This window comes from Argiope bruennichi, chromosome 6 (assembly GCF_947563725.1).
Source record: "Argiope bruennichi chromosome 6, qqArgBrue1.1, whole genome shotgun sequence".
NCBI lineage: Eukaryota > Metazoa > Arthropoda > Arachnida > Araneae > Araneidae > Argiope > Argiope bruennichi.
In genome coordinates, this window is record NC_079156.1 from 20,598,849 (window position 1) to 20,619,954 (window position 21,106).

The 21,106-nt window shown below is 29.6% G+C and overlaps 2 protein-coding genes across 3 annotated transcripts in view; one reads left to right on the forward strand and one right to left on the reverse strand.

The window, feature by feature from the left end:
- Nucleotides 1-21,106, forward strand: part of LOC129971375 (tumor protein p53-inducible protein 11-like) — a 404,928-nt gene that overhangs the window by 179,307 nt on the left and 204,515 nt on the right. The window lies entirely within an intron of this gene.
- On the reverse strand, nucleotides 18,478-20,810 carry LOC129971376 (THAP domain-containing protein 2-like). Its single transcript, XM_056085085.1, has 3 exons — nucleotides 20,473-20,810; nucleotides 20,056-20,156; nucleotides 18,478-19,361 (listed from the first exon to the last, which is right to left on the reverse strand). The coding sequence occupies exons 1-3, from the start codon at nucleotides 20,626-20,628 to the stop codon at nucleotides 19,163-19,165; spliced, it is 456 nt and encodes a 151-aa protein (XP_055941060.1). The 5' UTR covers nucleotides 20,629-20,810; the 3' UTR covers nucleotides 18,478-19,162.

The window sequence follows — 21,106 nt, forward strand, 5'->3', positions numbered from 1 at the left end:
ACAACGATCTCTTTTAATTTCCACATTAAAAATATCAAGGTATTTATTTATATACTATAATAGGTTAAAAAACAGTACAGTTCCTGTCTCTTGGTCTCTTGGATTTGCGAAGTCATTTCGGATAACCCGAATTCGAATTAACTGGGGTTTTACTGCATATATAATATATTATTCAGTTTGAAAACATGTATCACTGAAACGTTCCTCCAATGGATGTTTTTAAATGTGGCAAACAGACCCTCCTCGCTAATAATATTTCCATTCCTTCTGTTCGGCGAAATGCATCTGCCCCATTTATTTTTAAACCACGCGGCTGCTTTGACCGCGGCAGCTTCAATTTCATTCTCTTTCTATCCTTTCTTTTTTTTCTTTTCCTTTCTCTACCATTCTTTTTATCTAGACTCCGCATTCCCTTCTCTAGTTACACAGTGGCTGGTTTCTTCCGTTCTTTTGTTTTTCGTCTGTTCCGATTTAGTAGTTTCAGTTACGGCGTGTGTTACTTCTTCTAAAAGGCATATATCTCTTATTAGTTTTTTTTAAAAATCGACCTGAATGCTTTCGCTTTAAAGTTGGTTTCATTTTACATTTTAGCAAGTGAAGATGCAATTTGCTGTTTAGAAACAATTATTATTTTATTCATTTCTGTTTCTTACACTTCTGATGTTGTGATTAAATGATGCAAATGTTTATTAATAATTAAGTAGTATTTAGATCTAGAGTAATTACGTCAATTCGAGTTCGGAAACGTCACGCTAGTTTGGGCAATCCATACTGCGCATATTAAGCCGTCAGATTGATTGATAAGTTCGACTGCAATTTTGAGACTCTGTGTCACATTTTGATGTCAATCGGTTTGGAAGAAACACATCTAAAGCACAAATTGACCTCATTATTATAGAAAGTATGCAAGTAAGTTTCAGAAAGACAACTCCCGCTAGTTTATTCTGATTATTTAATGTCCCATTATTTGTAGTAAAATTTTGCGGTCATTCGATTCCATTAGCCATTGTTTATGCAATATTTATCATTAATTTCACATAAAACATATTTAATTTGACATTTCTCTGTTTCTAAAAGCTTTCAGTAACTATTTTCATTTGTAAAATATGTTGTCAAGACAGTTTTTTTTTTTTTTCATTAACAGCAAACGATTTTTTTTGTGTATAAAAGGAATAGTAATAAAAAACGGAATAGCAATAGAAAAGAAAAAGAGAGCGATAATTAAAGACAAAGTCTCTTAATATATTTTTAATTAGCTTTTCTTCATTCGGAATAAGCTTCTTCTCAAGGAAAAAAAAAGTATTATTTTTTTATTTCAATACTAATCATTGGCGATGTCTAAAAAAAGGCATAGCATTCGTCGAAACAATTTTGATCGGAACAGAATCATATTAGTTCTTTATGCTTTCAAAAAAGCTTTTCAAGATAATTTAATGAAAAAAAAGAACTTTCTTGACCATTAGTTCTTAATAAAAAACACTGGAATAAAAAAAATGCATTTTTTACTCTGAAGATAAAACTCAACATAAGAATTTTATTCTTCGAATAAGATATTTTACAGTTCTGTGGTACTAGAGAAAAATACAAAGAATTTCTAACAAAATAATAAATTTAATCTTATAGTAGGTAAAGAAAATGTAACAATTTGTTTAATTTATACCGTACATGAAAGTTTTGGATACATGGTTGCTCGCTGAAAACAGGAAAAAAGCGAATGAAACTAATGAAATTTCTATGCTATTTATTTGGAACCTTAAAGTTTGATTAAAAACAATTATATTTTTATTGTATACTTTTAAATTTACCACATACTAAGTACAGAGAAAGTATCGTGATCTTCAAAAAATTGGAACACGAGATTTTGTAGAATCTCTACGTTTTTGAGCTGTCTGATTTCGAAAAACTCAATTCTGGAATTTGTCCATCTGTCTGTGACAAAGATAACTCGAAAGCGCTTTGAGGTATAGTTCAGCAACGGATTGTAAAACCTTCCGTGTTTTTGCGCATGCGTTGGGATAGGTTTAATTCGTCAAAATAGGGGTGAAAGGAAAGACGAAAGAAGTAGATGTTTACATTTACTAGTATCTAATAGGGGAAATCCAAGGTCAAAGAGAATACCGAAAATGCACTCATCGTTCCGCGTCTCACCCCTTAATGAGATCGAGTCGTCGAAATGTGGTGGTCTCAAAATGCAGTCTTTACCCCAAATTTGTAGATTTCTATGAAATTTTGAGCAAAATCCATTCAGAGGATGTCTGTCTGCCTGTCTAGCTGTTCGAATAAAAGTTTACCCGATAGCTACAAAACGAAGAGAAATATACAGATAAAATTCGGCCCACGGATTTAAAAATCTAATATCACGATCATTAACACGATCTAAATGTTGATGTTAGATGTTAATTAACATTTAACATCTAATACACCTGTCAAATGTTAGGAAATATCTAACGAGAGATGGGACGTGTGTTGATCTGTAATTTCAAAAACATGTAAACCTGATGATTTAAATATATAAAATTTAGGACACAATTATAAGCGTTAGAAAAACATGTTTTAAAAATATGTTTGTATGTTTTTTTGACAAAGATATTTCAAAAGCGCTTTGAGCTGGAAGGATAAAATTTGATATACTAAATGTACTTAAGACTTCATTTGGTAGAAATCTACACATTTAGTACGAAGTATGTCAAATTTTGAGCAAATTGCGTTAAAAGGAAGCTTGTCTGATCAGCATTCGAATCTACGTTAACACTGTAACTACAAAACCAACAGCGCTGGATGAATAAAATTCTGTATGCAAATTTAACATTAGTGTAGATGTTAAATTTGAGCCATTTGAGCCAAATCCACTTGTTGGATTTGGCTCAAAATAGACATTAGTCAATTTTGAGCCAAATCCAACAAGTGGTTGCCCGATTTTCGATGTTCATTTCTGAAATATAGAAACACGGAAATTCAAAAACGCTATGACTTAAATACATCCAATTGAGCAGGTGATTATATGACTGTAATTGTAATTATATGACTGCGTCAAATTTTGTTTCGAATCGATTGGATAAAACGTGTCCGCAAATATAATTAACCGCAAAGATAATCAAATGACTTGAAATTTAGCTGATAGTTTATAAAATATATTATCCAGTTTATGAATTAAAAAATAAGCTTATTTCTTACCATTGTTTAAATATTGGAGTTCGATTGATAAATATCATGACACTTCCATATTTTTTTTTTTCACATTAGGAATGATTTAAACAACTATAGAATATATTTAAATGAAAAGATTGGATTCTCTAGTTCAAGAAAAAGCAGAATATATTAACAAATTATTTATCAAATTTGAACAAAAAATATTCATTAGATTTTAATTTATGAGGTTTTTCATAGATATATATATATATATTCTAATAAAGGATAAAATTTGAGAAAATAGTTTTAAAAGATGTAAATTAGCATTTAACTGTATATAAATGCAAATAAAAAGATTGACGTAACTTTCCAAAAAATAAACATGAGAATAAAAGAAAAACGAATTTATGTAGAAAATTATTCAAACATTTCGAATATCAAATTAAAATAAAATTGAAGTTGTAACATTTAGGTATCTTAAGTGAAGTATCAGACTTGTGAATAAATGATTATGTTAAATATTTGTTGTTATTTTTGGGTATTTTTTTTTTAGATACTAATCATTCGAGCATAAAATCGATTATTTAAAAAAATCTTCATTTTAATTCCTGTGAACTCTAAATTTAACATGCAAATTGTCACATCAACAATCTATACTTATATAAAGCTCAATGTGTGTGTGTGTGTGTGTGTTGGCGCTCTACAGGCCATACCGTTCTACCTACAGCCACCAAATTTGGCACATGCATACCTTGGAGGTCGGGAATGTGCTTCTGGGGTCCCTTTTTTGAATTTTTAATTAAAATTTTAATTATTAATTAAAAACTAACTTTCCCGCCAAAAAAAAACTTTTCATTTCCCCGCCGCCAAATAAGTAAGGCTTCAGTTTTTTTTCCACGCTAAAAAGGATAGGCTAAGAAATTTTCGGCAGATTATTTCAAAGGATTCTGTTTATTTTCTTAAGGTTTGTTGCATTTAAAGTTAAAAGTTGTTAATTAATCGGTTTTTCAGATTCATTCTGAAGTATTTTTGAATTAAAATAAAACAGAATAAAGGAAATTAAAAATTTCTAATCTGCGTAGGGTTAGTCAACCATATAACTCTCCGACCCGCCCTAAGGCATACGGATTTAAACCATAAAACTGAATGACCGGACCGCCGCAACAGCAATTGCCGGGAACTGTGGTTGAGTCCTAAGGGCCATCACCGGCCACGGTACAACCCTCCCCGAAGGAAATACGTCCCGTCATCGATGGGAGGAGCCAGATCCCCCACCTATTAGTGTACCCTCCAGGGTGGCGAGATCCAACCAACATGCCGGAAGCATCTCATCCTCATTTCGAGGTGCCCCCCCCCCGAGGGTCTCTGCATAGGGTTACCTCAACTGGCGTAGAAAATTAGCGCATTTGCGTTACCATAATTAGCGTTGAAAACTCACGCATGCGATGTGTTTTGATTGTTGACAACGGATACGGACTTGGTTTTGAAGGTTTAATATGTTTTCTACAGATTATTTCAAACGATTCTGTTTATTTTTTTAGTGTTTGATGCATTTAAAACTAAACATTGTTAATTAGTTGATCTGTTCATGATGAATCTGAGAAAATGTGGTTGAAAACTTCTTGAGATATTATATAAATTAAGAAAAATATTCTTTAGTGTCCATAAGGTTTAAATACTCAGCGACTCTGTTTTCAGTACTCATATTAAAAAAAATGCTTCGTTTCAGTAGAAAAAAAAATATTATTATATTTATTGTAGTTTAATCATTTCCACTTTAATTTAAAGCATAAATTCTACGGGAGCTAATAGAAAATTAGAGCGATACATATTAAGTTATGGCTGAAAGCCTTTATAATATTATGAGTGAATTATATGACAATTAAAATTTGAAGTTTTAAAATATTTTAATGAAGAAACAAAACGAGAGTTCTATGAAATATTTAATTATTAAAATTTTAACGTGCATTGAGATTGACGAACCGGTTGTTTGCCAAAGGCGGCTAGTAAAAAAATATTCTAAATATCAGCTTTAGCTTAAGTTGTAATGTATATGTAATGTAGGCTTAAAATGTGTATGCAACACATAAATATGTGATAAATAAAGTCTTTTCTAAAAATGTCCTCAAAGACATAAAAAAAAAATGGATATTTTTTCACATGCGTACTCGAAGAATCTATTTTATTAAACAAAGAAAACATTATTAGATGACGAAAGAAAAATCTAAAAAAGTAATTCCTAAATTGAAATATCACGAACTAGAGCAATCCAGAATTAATCTTTCATACATTTGGATTTTTAAAATAAGCTATCTGGACGTTTTGCAACTTCAGAAAGATATTTGTTTTAAAAAGAAGAAATAAGGTAAAATAAAAATTGGAGATCTTTCAAAGTTGGTACAGCTAAATCAACTTCCTATTTACTCAGATGTTGTAAAATTTTATCTTCATAATTTCATGCAAGAGCCTTTAATCCTAATGCACTCTACAAGTTTCGTCTTGCTTTAAGATTAACTTGTCGATACACAAGGGAAAAAAAGATAAATAAAAAGTATTTACATATAATAATCGATTAAAAATATAGAAAAATTAAATAGAAAATATATTTCAATAAAAACAGTCATAATATTCATGTAATGTTTCACATTTTTTCAAATGAATAATAAATAAAAATTTATAAAAATAAATTTTTTAATAATTAAAAATGTAACCAGTGTACTAATTCGTTATTTCTTAAATTTTTTCATGAAATTTTGCATAATTTATGCAAATGTATTAAACATTACTCTTTAAGCGGCCTTTTGTTTTTAGGAATGGAGCTCATCATTTTGTACGTTAAAGATAAACTGAAAGATTATCAACCAGACTGTAAAAATACATTAATTGAAAACTTTAACTAAAAACTCAAACATTTTAAATTCAGTTAATTTCTTTTTGATAAATACAGTTTATTAAAAGCTTCAATACTTATTTATGAACAAAGTTTTAGAGTGTATTAAGCAATTCAATTGAATATCAATATCCTACTTTGAAAGAGGGTAGAAAATAGCTAAATAAGTATTACTTTTATTAAAAACTGACAGTTAAAACATTCAGTTGAAAATGTTACATAAATTTAAGTTTATTACAAATTTATTTTGAGCATATTATTATAAATATTTCCTAAAATAACTTTATATAAATGAAACTGGTAATTCCTAAAATGATTAATAAGAGATATAAGACATTATAACTTTTGTTGACAAAAACCATTCTTTCCAAAATTTTATCTTTTAACAGGTATACAGGAGGTATATTTTTATTTAAACTTTTGTGTACTTCTGAAGCAACAGTTATAGAAGCATAATAAACTAATTATATCTTGATTTCACTTCAAAACTGTTAATCTTTTTATAAATCAAAAATGTGTAATGTAACAAGTTTTCCTTTATTATCTCGTGATGTGAATAAAAATATTTACAAATTTGAGAGTTAAGTAATGAACAATGCTTTTAAAATCATATGGTCCGTTACAAGTTAATTCATATAGAAGACAAACTTTATTTCCTTTAGCTTTTAAATAAAAATTGCACACCTAAAATGATGGAATATCAACCGATTTTATTTATTCTTTTTATTTTAAGTGAAAAAAAAAAAAAACTCAAATTTTATGAATGGTTGAAATGATAATTATTTATTCGAATATTGAAGTGAGATTTTAAAATTTATTTAAAACTATCGCATAAATAACGGATTTAGATATTTTGAAACCTTTGGTAATGCACAAGACCCACTTTTAATATGACCAATTTAGTTTCACATTTGAGCACTTTTTTAACTTAATTTAGGTTTATTTTATTAAGATTTTTATATACTTTTAGTAGTTTTTAAAACTTTATTAGCCTTTTTATTATATATTTGCTATTATTTATCTATTACGATTCCATAAAGTTCAACAGCTATGTTTATACGCATTATTAGAGCAGATTTTTGAAATTACATATAATAATAATAATTGCCAATGCTATAATAATAATCTGAAGAATACATCTTTGCTTCCATCATTTTTTCCAAATTCCGAGGACTTTTTCGAAAAAGATGATGACACATGATTGAAGTACTGTCTGTTGCTATTACTACTTTTTCCCATCTTTTTGGCAATTAGGAAACATCTCGAAAATATGTGTCTTTTGAGGCGACATACGAAACGATCTATTCTGGATTTCTTCATAAGAGAGTAAATCCTGTTGAACTAGGCCATGTGGCATCGATCCCAACAAATGGTAGTCGGAAGGAGCAACGTCTAGGAAATACTCTAGGTGCGGTAAGACCTCATTTTAGCGTTTCCAAGTATGTCTTGGACAAACTTGAGACATGCGTCTTTACAGTTACTACCGCCGTCTCTAATTCAATCCTTGGTTAAAATACGTCAGTTGCATTTGATATCGATTCCCTGTAATAGTTTCATATGGTTTAAACAGCTCATAATATATCGCACCCAGATGATCCTACCAAATGAAAGTTGTAACCTTGAATTGATCTGAAGAGTTGAAAGCCCTCACGACATGCTCTTTCACAGAATAGACTTGTTGTAAGTATTCGACAACATTCGATGGGTCTCTGTCATAGTTTTCTTTAAACAGAAGAAAGAAAAAATCGAAACCTACCACAAATGGCGAGAATTTTACTCCAAAACTAACAGCTTCCATTGAAAATAAATTAATGATTCAAACACAAATTCACAAATGTGATGCTGCCGTTATGTTCACAGATGTCCAATCTTACTGTGTGATATTTTTGATCTGCCAATTTCCCCTAGCACTTATCATTTCAGTCATGTATTGAAAAACGGCGGATGCAAAATTATTTGCCTAAAATTTTTAAAAATGAATATTAAAATAACTAAGGTAGCCAAATTCAAAAATATGGGATCCTGGCAAATTACATTTGATGAAGTATTAATATGATCTTAATATCTTATCCTTTATATTTATTTAAAAGAAATTTATTTGGATAATAAGGATTTTAAAAAAATCGATTTACTTGCGACTGTTTCTCAGCCTAACGGTAAGCTGAAAAAGGAAGTGTAATTTGCATAATTAAAAATTCACCATTGCATAGATTAACTGACGTTATGTGGGATAAAAATATTTTCATGTGTATTATTTTTATTCTATCAAATACATTTTCATAAAACATTATAATGTATAAAATCAATTTATTGCCTTCAAAAGTATTCTTAGTTAAAAAGAGAATAACTGTTTTCCCAAACGATTTCTCAATCTCGTAGCTTCTCAAAAATTTACAGATTATACCAAACAATTTTTAAAAGCCATCAAAAGATAATTTTTTCCGAGAGTTAATAATTATTTTTTAAATGAATATGCAAACTTTAACTAAATATTGAAGGGAACTATTCAGAGACATAGGAACTTTTTAATCTATTTACTTACAAGACATTCCAAACCATTAAAAATGTTAACAGTAATAATAAAACAATCTCTAAAGATTGGAAACACCAATTTAATAACTGAAAGAAAAGTATTTTATGGAATGTTAAGAAGCCTGACTGAGATCTTCCTTAAGTTTTATAATATTTATGAGCAAAAGTTGAAGTAAATCAATTCAGTTATATGAAATGCCCCAAAACAATTTTGAATGCTCATACAGGCTCATAGAATTATTAATTCAATATATCTAGCTTCAATGGTGCAAATAAACTATTAGATTAAGAACACTAAATTTATTGCATTATTTTTTTAATAATGGCTTTTGTAGTCTAGTTATTCATGTCATAAAATATGATAGATATTTTTTATTTTTTAAATTAAAAAGATTTTATGTATTTTTTTCTTCTTTACAAAAAAAAAATAAATAAAAAATAACAACACTGAAATGTCAAAAAATGCTGTGTCTTGAACATTCCCTTAGGCAAAACGGATTTTTCTTTAAATTTTAAGAATATGCACTCGGAAAGTTTTCCAGTTGAGAAAAATGCATCCAGGTTAAATTCCACTTTTAGATGCACTTTCTTTCCAGTTGTTCTTTTTTCACCTTTTCCCGAATGCATTTTATCCTCATCAAATTCATGGTAAGAGTATAGTCAAAAATGTTTTCTTACTTCCATCTTTTAGAATAACACTTGAAATCTGTGTTCTCGGGAAAATGTAAGGTTTATATTACAAAAAAAATCAATTTTCGTTTCTGAAAGACATTTGATAAGAATTCATAAAAAAACGAACTATGTATTATTTTCGTCTGTTCTTGAATTCAGAATCTGGATTTGATTCTCGCATGAAAGAAGACGAATAAATGAACATTATTTTTTTCTCAGACGATTTTATATGAGTGTTTTTTTAAAACTGTAATTCATTCTAATAAAAAGAAAAAATGTAACTAAAAATCATTGAAAAAGAACAGATAATTTTTGCTTTTCATTTTAATAATTTAATAAATATAATTTTCGAATTTGTTTACTTAGCAATTGTCTTATAATGAAAGACACTTTCTGGAATATATTCTTTTTATTCAGATCATCGCAGTTTATATAGATATATAATTGTATATTATTTGTTCTAAAAGTACTTATTTGTATTCAAAGGTCAGCGCTTTGTTAGTAGGAATATAAAAGAATTTTGAAGCCAAAATTCTTCGAACTTTTTTAGGAATAATATCGAATCCTTTAGAGGATTCAATATAACCCATCCGATCATGATGATAATGATCATTTCATTTTCACCATTTTTCATGGATTATGGATGGAGTGATGATTCAGTTTCCAATGGTTCATTTTTTTCATTGATGATAATCATTATCTGTGAGAAAATGGAAAGTAATAATATGCTGCTATCTGCAGCCGAACATGTAAAATTTTCTCCAGACGATTCATCTATAAAAAAAGCAGCAACAAAACATCTCTGCTTGAATCCAAAGCAAGTAATGTCCTTCACACTTTTCTACCGCGATAACCCCTTGCCCCAGAGAAAGTGACTAACAACAACTTCAGTGGTCCAGGCGAGAAAATTCTTCACACAAAAGAGAGGCATGCCTTTTTCTCTATCTTGAGTGCTTTCGAGTGAATCGGAGTGGAGTCCGCACTTAATTGGCCCTTTCCTTTTCCCGTCAAAAGAGGGAATTTTATTTCCTTATTATTGCTTTTTTTCCTGTGGCAACATCCCTTTCTTTTAACTTGGCGCTCGAAATTAGGCTGTTATGCTTCGTTTGGTGGATGCATTTTCTGTGAGGGCCTTTAATTCAATTATGTTTTTTTAAAGGGAATAAACTAGTTAATGTCAGTAGAGCACTGTAATGAATTAATGTAGAAAGATATGGAAAGGGAAATTTTGAAGGTTTACAGAAATATTTACTTGACAGAAACCCATGTGTTCTAATATATTTATATTATAATGAGAGGAGTTGTACAAATGGAATGATTATTTACAGGGCCAGATTAAGATTTGTAGGGGAACCATTGACAATGCAATTCCCAGGTCCTTTTCTCTCTTCTCTTCAACTTAAAAAACCATATACTCAGGATTGGCTTATATTTAATATCTATATACGCTATTAGGACTACTTATCACTATATATATTATATTTTTATAATATAATTCTTCAAAAGCAAAATTTAAAAAAAAAATGCTATCTTAATGATGTCAATTGCATTTTCGTTCAGTTTTTTTTAAAAATTTATTTTTAATAATTTAAAAATTTAATTTGGTAGTGAATCTGTACAATATCTTTACTGTTAAAATGCCTTTCAAATTCACAAATTTTCAATACAAAATATAGAAATACATAATTTTGCCAATGTTTAAATTAAGATTTCAAAACAAAAAAATCTTCTTTTGGACTTCCGCCTTTATTTCGTAGTATATATACTTCTTAATGAGCATTAACAATAATTTGTTATAAACCGATTCAATTAAAATCATGCTTTTCAGTTGAAATGCGAAATTTTAAAAAACGCATTTCATATTAATTCTTTACAACCTTAAAGGTCGATAATCTGGGAGAACAAATTGGTCGTCAAAGGCTAGTGTATATATATATATATATATATATATATATATATATATATATATAATGCTAAATACGTGACACAGAAATCGGTGTTATTACTTGTCGACTGGAAACAGACAAATGTAAGCAAGCCATCCTACAAATCTTTCAAACAACTTCAATAAAATACTTTTAGAGCTGCTCTAATTCAATGCGTTATTTAGTTAATTAATAGAGTTGCAAAATATTATTAGAAATGGTCGGAAAAAGATTCACCGCATCGCTAAAACATCCATTCAGTCAGAAGAAAGAAATTCAAACAAAATCAAAATTCTGGCGTGAAACAAAAAAGTTTAAACCATCTCGAAATTACGTTTAACCGGATAGATAATCTCTACGATTTACATAGTTAAAGCATCACATTTTATGAATTACGATTAAATAAGTTGCTTCATGAAATAACTAGAAATCTTTTGTAAAAATTTATAAATAATAATGAGTTATTTCATGAAATAACTAAAAATATTTGAAAAAGTTACAATTGACTAAAGTGTATAAATTTAATTCTAGACTTTAACTGCAACGTATAAATATTTAAATTTTCCCGGGAAGTTATTTCTTGTAGAGAGATTTCGTAAAAAAATAAAATTTTAATAAAAGTATTTTGTAATGATAGTTTAACAGTCTGAAAAATCAGTATTCTGTTTAAACAAATTTAGCTCCAAAGGCGACTGGTTTGAATAAATTTACTTATGGCAATAATTTTTCTCTATAAAGCTTGTAAATATGTTTCTCGACTTTGTTCAGTTAGAATTAAAATATCCTTGAATGGAAGGATATATTAATTCTAATTACTCTACGCCATCCTATAGTAAATACTGTTTAAACATAAAATATGATCTTTCAATATTAGACGAAGAGATTAAAAAATGATTCTTTTAGTTTTTTTCGTGGCATATTAAAAAAAAATCCTAATTCAAAATTAATAAAGCACTCGCAGTGATTAATGATTTGAAATGAATGCAAAACCCATTAATTGTGCCAAACATCCCCCTTCCCTCCGACTTCCAGAAGTTTTTAAAGTAATGCCTGAATTCATAAAAGCTCCATCTTCCGTTTTCCGTATTTCCTTTCATTTCTTCTACTTCCAGCTATTATTGAGGAAGTGATGTGATACAAATGGTATCGGCATCTTTTATCAGTCGTTTTCTGATTTTTTGCAGATTCCTCCGAATGTCACAGTCAGTGTGGGAATATATCTCGTCAGATGTTGAATGCCATGTGTTGTAGCTATATTCATTGTCCAACTATATATCGCACTAATTAACTCTATGGATACCCGTAGTTTTGCATATTTATAAATTGGAATTTTTCCATTTAATATTTTAAATTAATTAATATATGCTCTTTCGAAGAAGAAACTAGATAGGATTGTTTCTCTGAAACCTTCTAGCCGCATGCGACATTTGGCGATTAATCGTTGAGATATCACACATTGATAACTCCGACCTTCTCTGAGGCATAAGGATAAGATCTGAATGACCGGATCGTCGCGACTGCTCTGGCGTGAACTAAAGTTGAATCCTAAGGGCCGGTATAACACGTTCTAAAGCACGTCCTGTCATCAGTAAGGGGTAGTAGACCCCACACCATTTTCTGCACTAATCCGGATGATGAAAACCATTCACCATGCTAAAAGCTTCTTATCTCCATATCTGAGGTGCATCCCGTTGGAGCAAATCGCTGAGATAAGGCTAATATACATACATCGGAAAACCAAGTGGGTATTTTGAACACATGTTTCTAATGAACTAAACTAAAATTTGACATAGAATTATAATTGTCATAAAATCAAATACCAAATTTCATATATTTAAAACATTGAGTTTTTGAGTCATTGCGTTTATATGTTTATGAAAGTATAGACAGTCAACCCCTTGAAGGACGTGGTTCAAAATTTGATACATTTTTCGATGCTAAATTTGCATACGAGACCTTATCGACCTAGTGTTTTTTAGTTATCGTGTCAATGTATATTTGGACAGCTGGACAGACAAACTTCCTCTAATTAATGTTTACTCAAACTTATATCCATTACAATCTTTACATAAAATCTAAAAAAATTGATGTACGAACTGTATACCAAATTTCATCCGTCTAGCTCAGAGCGTTTTTGAGTTACCTTTGTCAAGACAGACTGACATTTTCCGAAAATGTACTTTTTCATCTCAAGGAGATCTAAAACGGGAAAATTCGTCACAATATCGAATTCAAATCTTTAAACGATTATTATATTTTTCAATACTTCTTATACGAGTAATTTAAAAAAAGGGCTTTGAAAAGCAGTTCGAAACATAGATTGGATGTTTCGATAAAAGCCGAATTAAGCAGTCCCTTACGATACTCGGTCGTTAGATACAAAATTTATTTTCTCGCATCACTTCACACGCCGATTACTGCCATCGAAAGTCAAATATTGGCTTAACCTTCAAAGACTGACTGAAGGTTCGAGCTTAATATTCGATGATACTTTTTACTCTGATTTTTACTTTGGTAGAAAGCGGAGAAATGGTAAAAGTCTGTGGAAATATTCAGGAGTATAGGATAATTGCTCGCTGAGTGTGAAGTGAAAGACAGGATTTTATATCCAAGAGCAAGAAGATTACATTGGATCAATTTATTCCACAGCGAAATAATATTCAAGCAACTCTATTTTTTATTTCTCTTCATTTATTCATGGAAAAATAATTATTTTATCAATGCGAATTATTTACTTTACTAGATCTTTTTTTAATTCATGAAGAATTTAGCTATTTAAATTATATCATTCATTATTATATAATATTATTTCTTCAGAAATCAAATCATTATTAATTATATTTAAAAATCTCAGTGTTAATAAAAATTCTTATCAAATTATTTATTATTTTCCTTGGCAATTATTACATTCATTGAACTAAAACTTGCATGATTTTTGTTCAACATTAAAAATGTCGTTTAGTTTAAAATTCAAGCAATATTTGTAAGAAAACAAAGTAAATGTGAGTTTAAAAAATGTTTTATGGCATTTTTAATGAATAGTTGAAGTATTATTGTTAATCAATTAATTAACTGTGGTAAAGGCGCTTAAAAATATTTTATCGTTTGTATTCAATATTTGTCGAAATATGAAATAAAATCAACGGGAACTCTTTTGATAAAATTGAACTCCCCCCCCCCCAAAAAAAAAGATTTAAAAAATGAATGTTAGTTTTTCAATGACCTGCTTTAGTTTCCTAAGATACTAAAATAACATGGTATGTATGCTATGTGATTCATATAGTACAGTAAAGTATATTCCATATCAGTTTTACGTGCCTTTCTTTTATCCAATATTTAAAACAAATGTGTAATGTTGGCAACAATATCATTTATATACTCACATGCGAGAAGTAACCAGAAGCTAACCTTTCGTTAAATAATGAAAAAAAGGCAATTTTATTACATAATAAAGTGCATTGTGAAAGTTAGTTTTCAACATTAATGCCACTATTGTTGAAACATTTATTTTAATACAGTACGACATTTTGTTCGTTCTAGTTATAGAAAAATGTCGCCAGCGGCCACGACGTGAATGGTAAATTTAAACACTTCTTCAATTTTTGTTAGAAGATCATCATCCATTAAAGATCGCCAACAATTTCTTTCTTATCGCGAACATTTTCACTTTCTTCATTAAAATTTCGCGTCCACTTCTGTAACATAAAATCTCACATCGCATTTTGTCCGTAAACTTCACAAATTTGTCTGAAAATTTCTTGATTTAGTATGCCTATTATTAAGAAATCGGCTAACAAAGCGCAACACACATGTGGTGGAAAGTTCAGTTTTTTTTCTTTTTAAAAAATATTTTAAATATTCAGCATACAGCCGATGCAATACTCTGAGATCTGAATATGATTTCAATTACTCGCCAATAATTCTACGGGAAATCAGGAACGCAACACTTCCGCAGTAAAAATAGAAAACGGAACTAAGTTTCTGGTTACCTCTCATATATAGAACGACAAACACTCAGCTCTTTGAATTATGAATTCTAAAATTTTATACAGATTTATAGTTTTAATGATAAATATATATGTTGAATTGCATCCGTCCACCTACCTTCTTTTTGAATTATTGTGTTGGCATGAATAAACGGACGGACAGACTTTCCATGGACAAGTTTCATTCAAAATTTTATCAAAGTATATAAGTTTGGTTAAAGAAGAATCACTTACGGAACTGACAAACAATCAAAATTCAAAAATGTTTACCCCCTACTCACTCTAACAGGGCCGCTATGACCTTGTCTCGAGGTCTCGATTTCGAACCTAAATGTTGCAGGTTTGAGACCCGATTCCATCGAAGAATGACCATGTGAACGGGTGTGGTGCACGTTAAATCTTTCGTGGTGAAATGTCCTACCATTGGTACGATTCAGAATTAAAGCTGACTTGGGAGGAGCAGCTCAAATGCCGTCCTCGTCATCTAATAGCAGTTCATAATTAAGCGGTCAATCCTAAAATAGCCTTATGATGCTTCAAAATGGGACATTAATATAATAAATTTAAACTAATAAATTTACACCTCCCCCCAACCCCGAACTCAGGACTGAAATATGGAGATTCGCTAAACCAAATTTACTTTGCATGCAAGATGGAAAAAGCATTTCTCTTTGCGTACTTCTCACACAAGAAAATAAAAATGATAGTTAGATTTTAAAATTTTTTGAAATAGCTTTGGCAGTCATGCAAAGATTTATGTAGCGCTTTTAAATATTTTTGCTTATTCTAAACGCTGCATAGTTCTTTACGAGGAGATCTCAATAAGTAAGGCACATAATTTTGAATACAATAGTAAACCAGTGGTTGTGGTCTCTCAGCAAAAATTTCCCGCATACTCTCTAATAAAGATATTACCCTCCCCCTCCTTTCCCTTTACAAAGCATGCGCACCTTGGGTAAAGCAAAGAACTTTGGCGTGAATTTCGCATTTTTAAAGGGTGTGATCCTTGGCGAGTTATTTGGCGATTTATCCCGGCACGCGGTTATTAGTATTCAACAATCGAATTTGATCTTGAAATATTTTTCCAACTGATTGAAATCAAGGTTTGAAACCGAACTACGATTACAGTTCACAAAATCACATATAAAATTTGATATATTTAAGTTATTACAAGTTTGAGTTATTGCTTTTACGTGATTCTGTAAGTAGTCCAACAGACATTCAACCCTTTATTGGATTTCACTCAAAACTTGATAAGCGTCTATACTAGAGATGTTAAATCTGTGAACCATATTTCATTCATCTTGCTCTCTCCATCTTGTGGTTATGGTGTTAACTTATACTCGAACCGCTGGGTAGAAAGATTTCCTTTGAACGATATTTGCTCTAAATTGGATAGAAATCTATACATTTGAGATAAAGACCAAATTTCATAAATCTAGCTCAAAACGGTTTTGAATTATCTTGGTCATTGACAGATAGAGATTATGGCAATTTATTTTTTCGAACTCGGAGTTTTATTACATAGAGATTCGTCAAAATCTCGAATTCCAATTTTTTGACGATTACAATATTTTTCTTTATGCTTCGTATATATGAAAGTAAAAATCTATCGTAGTGCCTTACTTTGCTCCTATGGATGCGATTCAAATTTCTAAAGATACAGCGTGACCATAGAATTACTTTACCTGTTTGGCAGCATTTGCAGCTAAAACGAATGAACGGAATGAAACCATATTTCATTTGCAGACTTTGAAAGGCATAGGAAGATAAATCCCACAGAAAAAAAAAATTAGTAATAAAAGTTGCCGATAGAAGAAATATCGGCGCTGTGGTTACGTATGAATGACGAAATGTGCATATCTGGATGGATTATGTAAAATTCCTAGTGCACGAGTGACAGAAGCGCCATGCATTCCTTGTAAAAAGGGAAGACATGATAGCAGCTCGTTCTTGACTGTGGATGTGTTCTTGACTGACTGTTGATGTGTTCTTAACTCTTATCGTGGCAAGATTGCTTTTTTGAAGAAAAGCAAACAAAAAAACTGTATATAGGTAGCTATACATTTTGTATAGTATGCATCATTTTGTATAGTATAGTATGGTATACTATACAAAATGAACATAAGGTTTAATGTGGACCTACCATAGCATGCTTTACCACGACCTTCGTAATACAAGGCCTCACAACTAGTTTGTGACGTCACACAATTAGGATGATTGCCTGCCGTGAGCAGAATCCTGCTTTCTTCCTTGATGTGTAGGTATATTTTAAATTCACTTAAAAATAACTTACTATTCCTAATATTAAGACATGAATCTTGCATAAAATTCAAGATTTATTTTTTCCCGTGTGAATAAAAGAAACGGCATGATAGAAAATCTTAAAAGTCCTCTATAGCGTATTGACCATTTAATAACATTCAAACTTTCGAAGATGTAAATTTATTAGATATATACATTGAGGTATAGATTAGTTTTCTTGTTTTAATAGTTTTTTTATTTTATTAAAAGCTGTTAAAAATCGTTTTATTTTTTCCTTTGAAAATATTTTTTAAAGATTGAAATTAAATTAATCATTAAGACTTTTTAAAGCTTTTGATGATTTTTTTTATTGTAGTGACAGGTAAGTACTTTATAAACTAACCATGTATTTTATAAACTAACATATAATTGTTTACTTCTCAAATTACTTATGAACTTTCAAATAAAACATTAATGTATTTAATATCAGATTTATATTTTACACCAACTAATTCTGTTGATAAAAAAGAATTACTTTCACACCTTGTTTTTTCACATTAAGAATTGTTTTCATTTAATATATTAGTAATTCATACAATTTAATAAACTAGCTTTTATTACATCTGATTTCACATTTTAATGCACTTATACTTAATCTGAAGTAACAATAAAGGATAACACAAATAAAAAAAAATCACACACTATTTGAATCATAACATTTTATTTTCAGAGAGACAATAACAAAATACATTTTGTTTCCCAACTTTATTATAAATTTCACACAGACAAATGAAAATAATTATAATATTAAATAAAGTTAAAATACAAATTTATAAATAAAAGTTAATAACAATATTAAAAGAAACAATTGTGATAAAAGTCAATTAACAACTTAAATTGATATTACTTGTTATGCTTGAAAGTTTAATATTAAATATTTTTATCATCCCTCCTCTTTTTAAAGTTAGTAATTTTTAATTTTTTTTCCTTTCTTTTTTCAGTTTTCTTTACAGCTAGGTTTTTTTTCTGAACTAAAGCTTTTGACCATAAAAACTTCGGCACTAGAAGCAGAAGCTTCAGAATCACACGGCATGCCCGTTACACAACCACCTTTATACTCAAAATATTCTTTTATGTGAACTTCATCTAGCAATAAAGTCACAATTTTATCTTTCTCCTGCAAACATTTAAATTTCTGTTTTATGTACAACAAAAAATATGAATCTAGCTGTTCTAATTGTGGGCTTACATTATACTTTGAACACAGATGATTTATAGTATTTGGATGAGGCAGAACCAAATATCCACTTTGTCTTAGGAATTTATATGCAGATGGTGCTATAGTATACAGTAAAGATGAAAATATCATTATATCAGATGAATATCTGCGTGCATATTTATTTCCAAGAAAAGAAACTTGCTCCATCAAAAAATTGCTTGCGAGCTAACTTCAGAATTTTCCGAAAGGGCCTTTAATAAGTTGCATATTAACTGGACTGTATCTTTTACTTCAATTTTCCCTTTTAACTCATACATAAAATTTTCTAAATGATCTAGAATTTCTATAATTGTACCTGATTTACTTATGACTAATGGAAAAGAAAAATTGCCTAAACTTCTAACCTCATGATCTGCAACATATGCATGGGCTTCTAATTTGGAAGAAATTAATAAAGAATGACTTACCTTAGGAGCTTGAGAAGTGTCTAGACAAATAAAAATTATTTTGTTTGCTTTTTGAATTACACTCCATATATTTGATTCAAAGTTTTTAAATTTTAAAATTAAATCAGAAAAAGTTTGATTTTTTCTAACTCCTCTTTTTTTGCTATGTCCTGGAAACTGCTATTTAAAGCTGCTTTTAAGTTTTCCATATCCTTACATGTTGCCCTATCCATTGGAGTTTCTCTTCTTGCTTTTGATTCCGAAGAAAAATATGAGGGTAAATTAGGGAAAATTGAAGGTACAGCACCAGGTACAAGCCTAGAAAAAAAAAGTGGAATTCATTAGATAAAAAAAATTAATAATTTTATAATGCATAAACTGAAAGCTAACGTATGTTGGACAGTATTAAATAAAATCATACTATTAAATAATAAAATTTAAAATCAACAGAAACATTCATTCATCCAAAATAAATAGTTCAATATTGTGTTGGAATATCTAAAATAATTTATTATTACTACCATTCAAGTAATACAATATTCTACATGAATTAATCAATTGATTTTACAAGGTATGAAAAATTGATTTAAAAACAGTTAACTTTTCATTACTTTTTTAAAAAAGTTTAAGATATTTTGTAAAAGTTGCATTCATTTATAATTAAAGATTGTGTATAACTAATGATATTTAAAAATAATAAATATTAATTGTTTTATATATAATCTGATGATTTATAGATAAACAAATAAAAACTACATTTTCTAAACCTATATGAGCATGCAATTTATATTGTTTTACAACTATATCTAACTTTTTTACAAAATATTTTAGAACAAATTATAAATTTAATTTGCTACAATCTATAGTCATGATATATATAATAAAAAATTAAGTTTTATTATTCATTAGATGATTTAAACCTTTTTTTTATAAGAGTATAATAACAGTAAATGACTTAAGTACTTTGTAAGATTTTGGTGATAATTATTACATATTTCTAAAAAAAACTTACCTTTTATACTCCATTGGTACTTGAATAAGTTCTCCTGTACTGGTATTAAACGCTTCTCTAACAGTTAAAAACTGATTTTCTGGAAAATGTTTAGCACAGACCTACATAATATATCAAACAAATATTAGGCCTAAGTCAAATTTTAAAAAATATATATGAAGTATAATTAAAAAGACACAGAAACAAAACATTTTAAATATTAAGAACAAATAAAAAGACTATGAGAAATAACAATAAAACAAAGAAATTTTTTATTTAGCTCAAGCAAACAATACCAAAGTAATTGGAAGCATAAGCAACTAAATGTAGAGAAAACAAAATGACTCAAGATAAATGGAAGTTATACATAATTTTAAATGTTTCACAGTTCAAGAGAATTAATTAACTAAAAACTGTACAAAAAAGAATCAAACTTACCTTACTATATTTAGTTGGCACGAAATTGTCCCGCTTTATTGCAGAGATCCATGCTCTTCTAGTGTTTTCATCTCTTGGAAACGAAAATACTGAAATATTGGGGCTATTTTTCGTGTAATTACTTTTACAGTTAGGAACACAGCACGCACTAGGCATCTTTATTACAATAAATTAAAATTAATATGAAAAAAAGATCAGAAAACTTTTAAATAAAACCAGTAACACATTACCCGCACTTCGCTACGCCAACATCTACCGTGACTAACCGCACTCTTTTACACCAGCTGCCTTTAGAATTTTCCTGAAAATTCATCCTAACTCGTGACGTCACGGGCTGAACGCGTTGGGAGTTGTGAGGCCTTGTATTACGAAGGTCGTGCTTTTACACCAGCTGCCTTTAGAATTTTCCTGAAAATTCATCCTAACTCGTGACGTCACGGGCTGAACGCGTTGGGAGTTGTGAGGCCTTGTATTACGAAGGTCGTGGCTTTACTGGTAAAACTGTCCCACACTAAACAATGTATTGCCATGGCTGCTGTTAAACAATTCTGCACGTCTTGAAACAAAACACGATAGGTTGTTATGAACATCGAAACCGACAGTTTACACGCAGCAGTAAAGAACAAAGATTGCA

What these genes read in the sequence shown, in the direction of transcription:
- LOC129971376 (XM_056085085.1), bottom strand. Translation starts at nt 20,628, where the DNA reads ATGCCTAGTGCGTGCTGTGTTCCTAACTGTAAAAGTAATTACACGAAA. An exon ending in TGCCAACTAAATATAGTAAG is followed by an intron (nt 20,157 to 20,472) that starts GTAAGTTTGATT and finishes TATATTATGTAG; the next exon opens with GTCTGTGCTAAACATTTTCC. An exon ending in GTACCAATGGAGTATAAAAG is followed by an intron (nt 19,362 to 20,055) that starts GTAAGTTTTTTT and finishes TTTTTTTTCTAG; the next exon opens with GCTTGTACCTGGTGCTGTAC.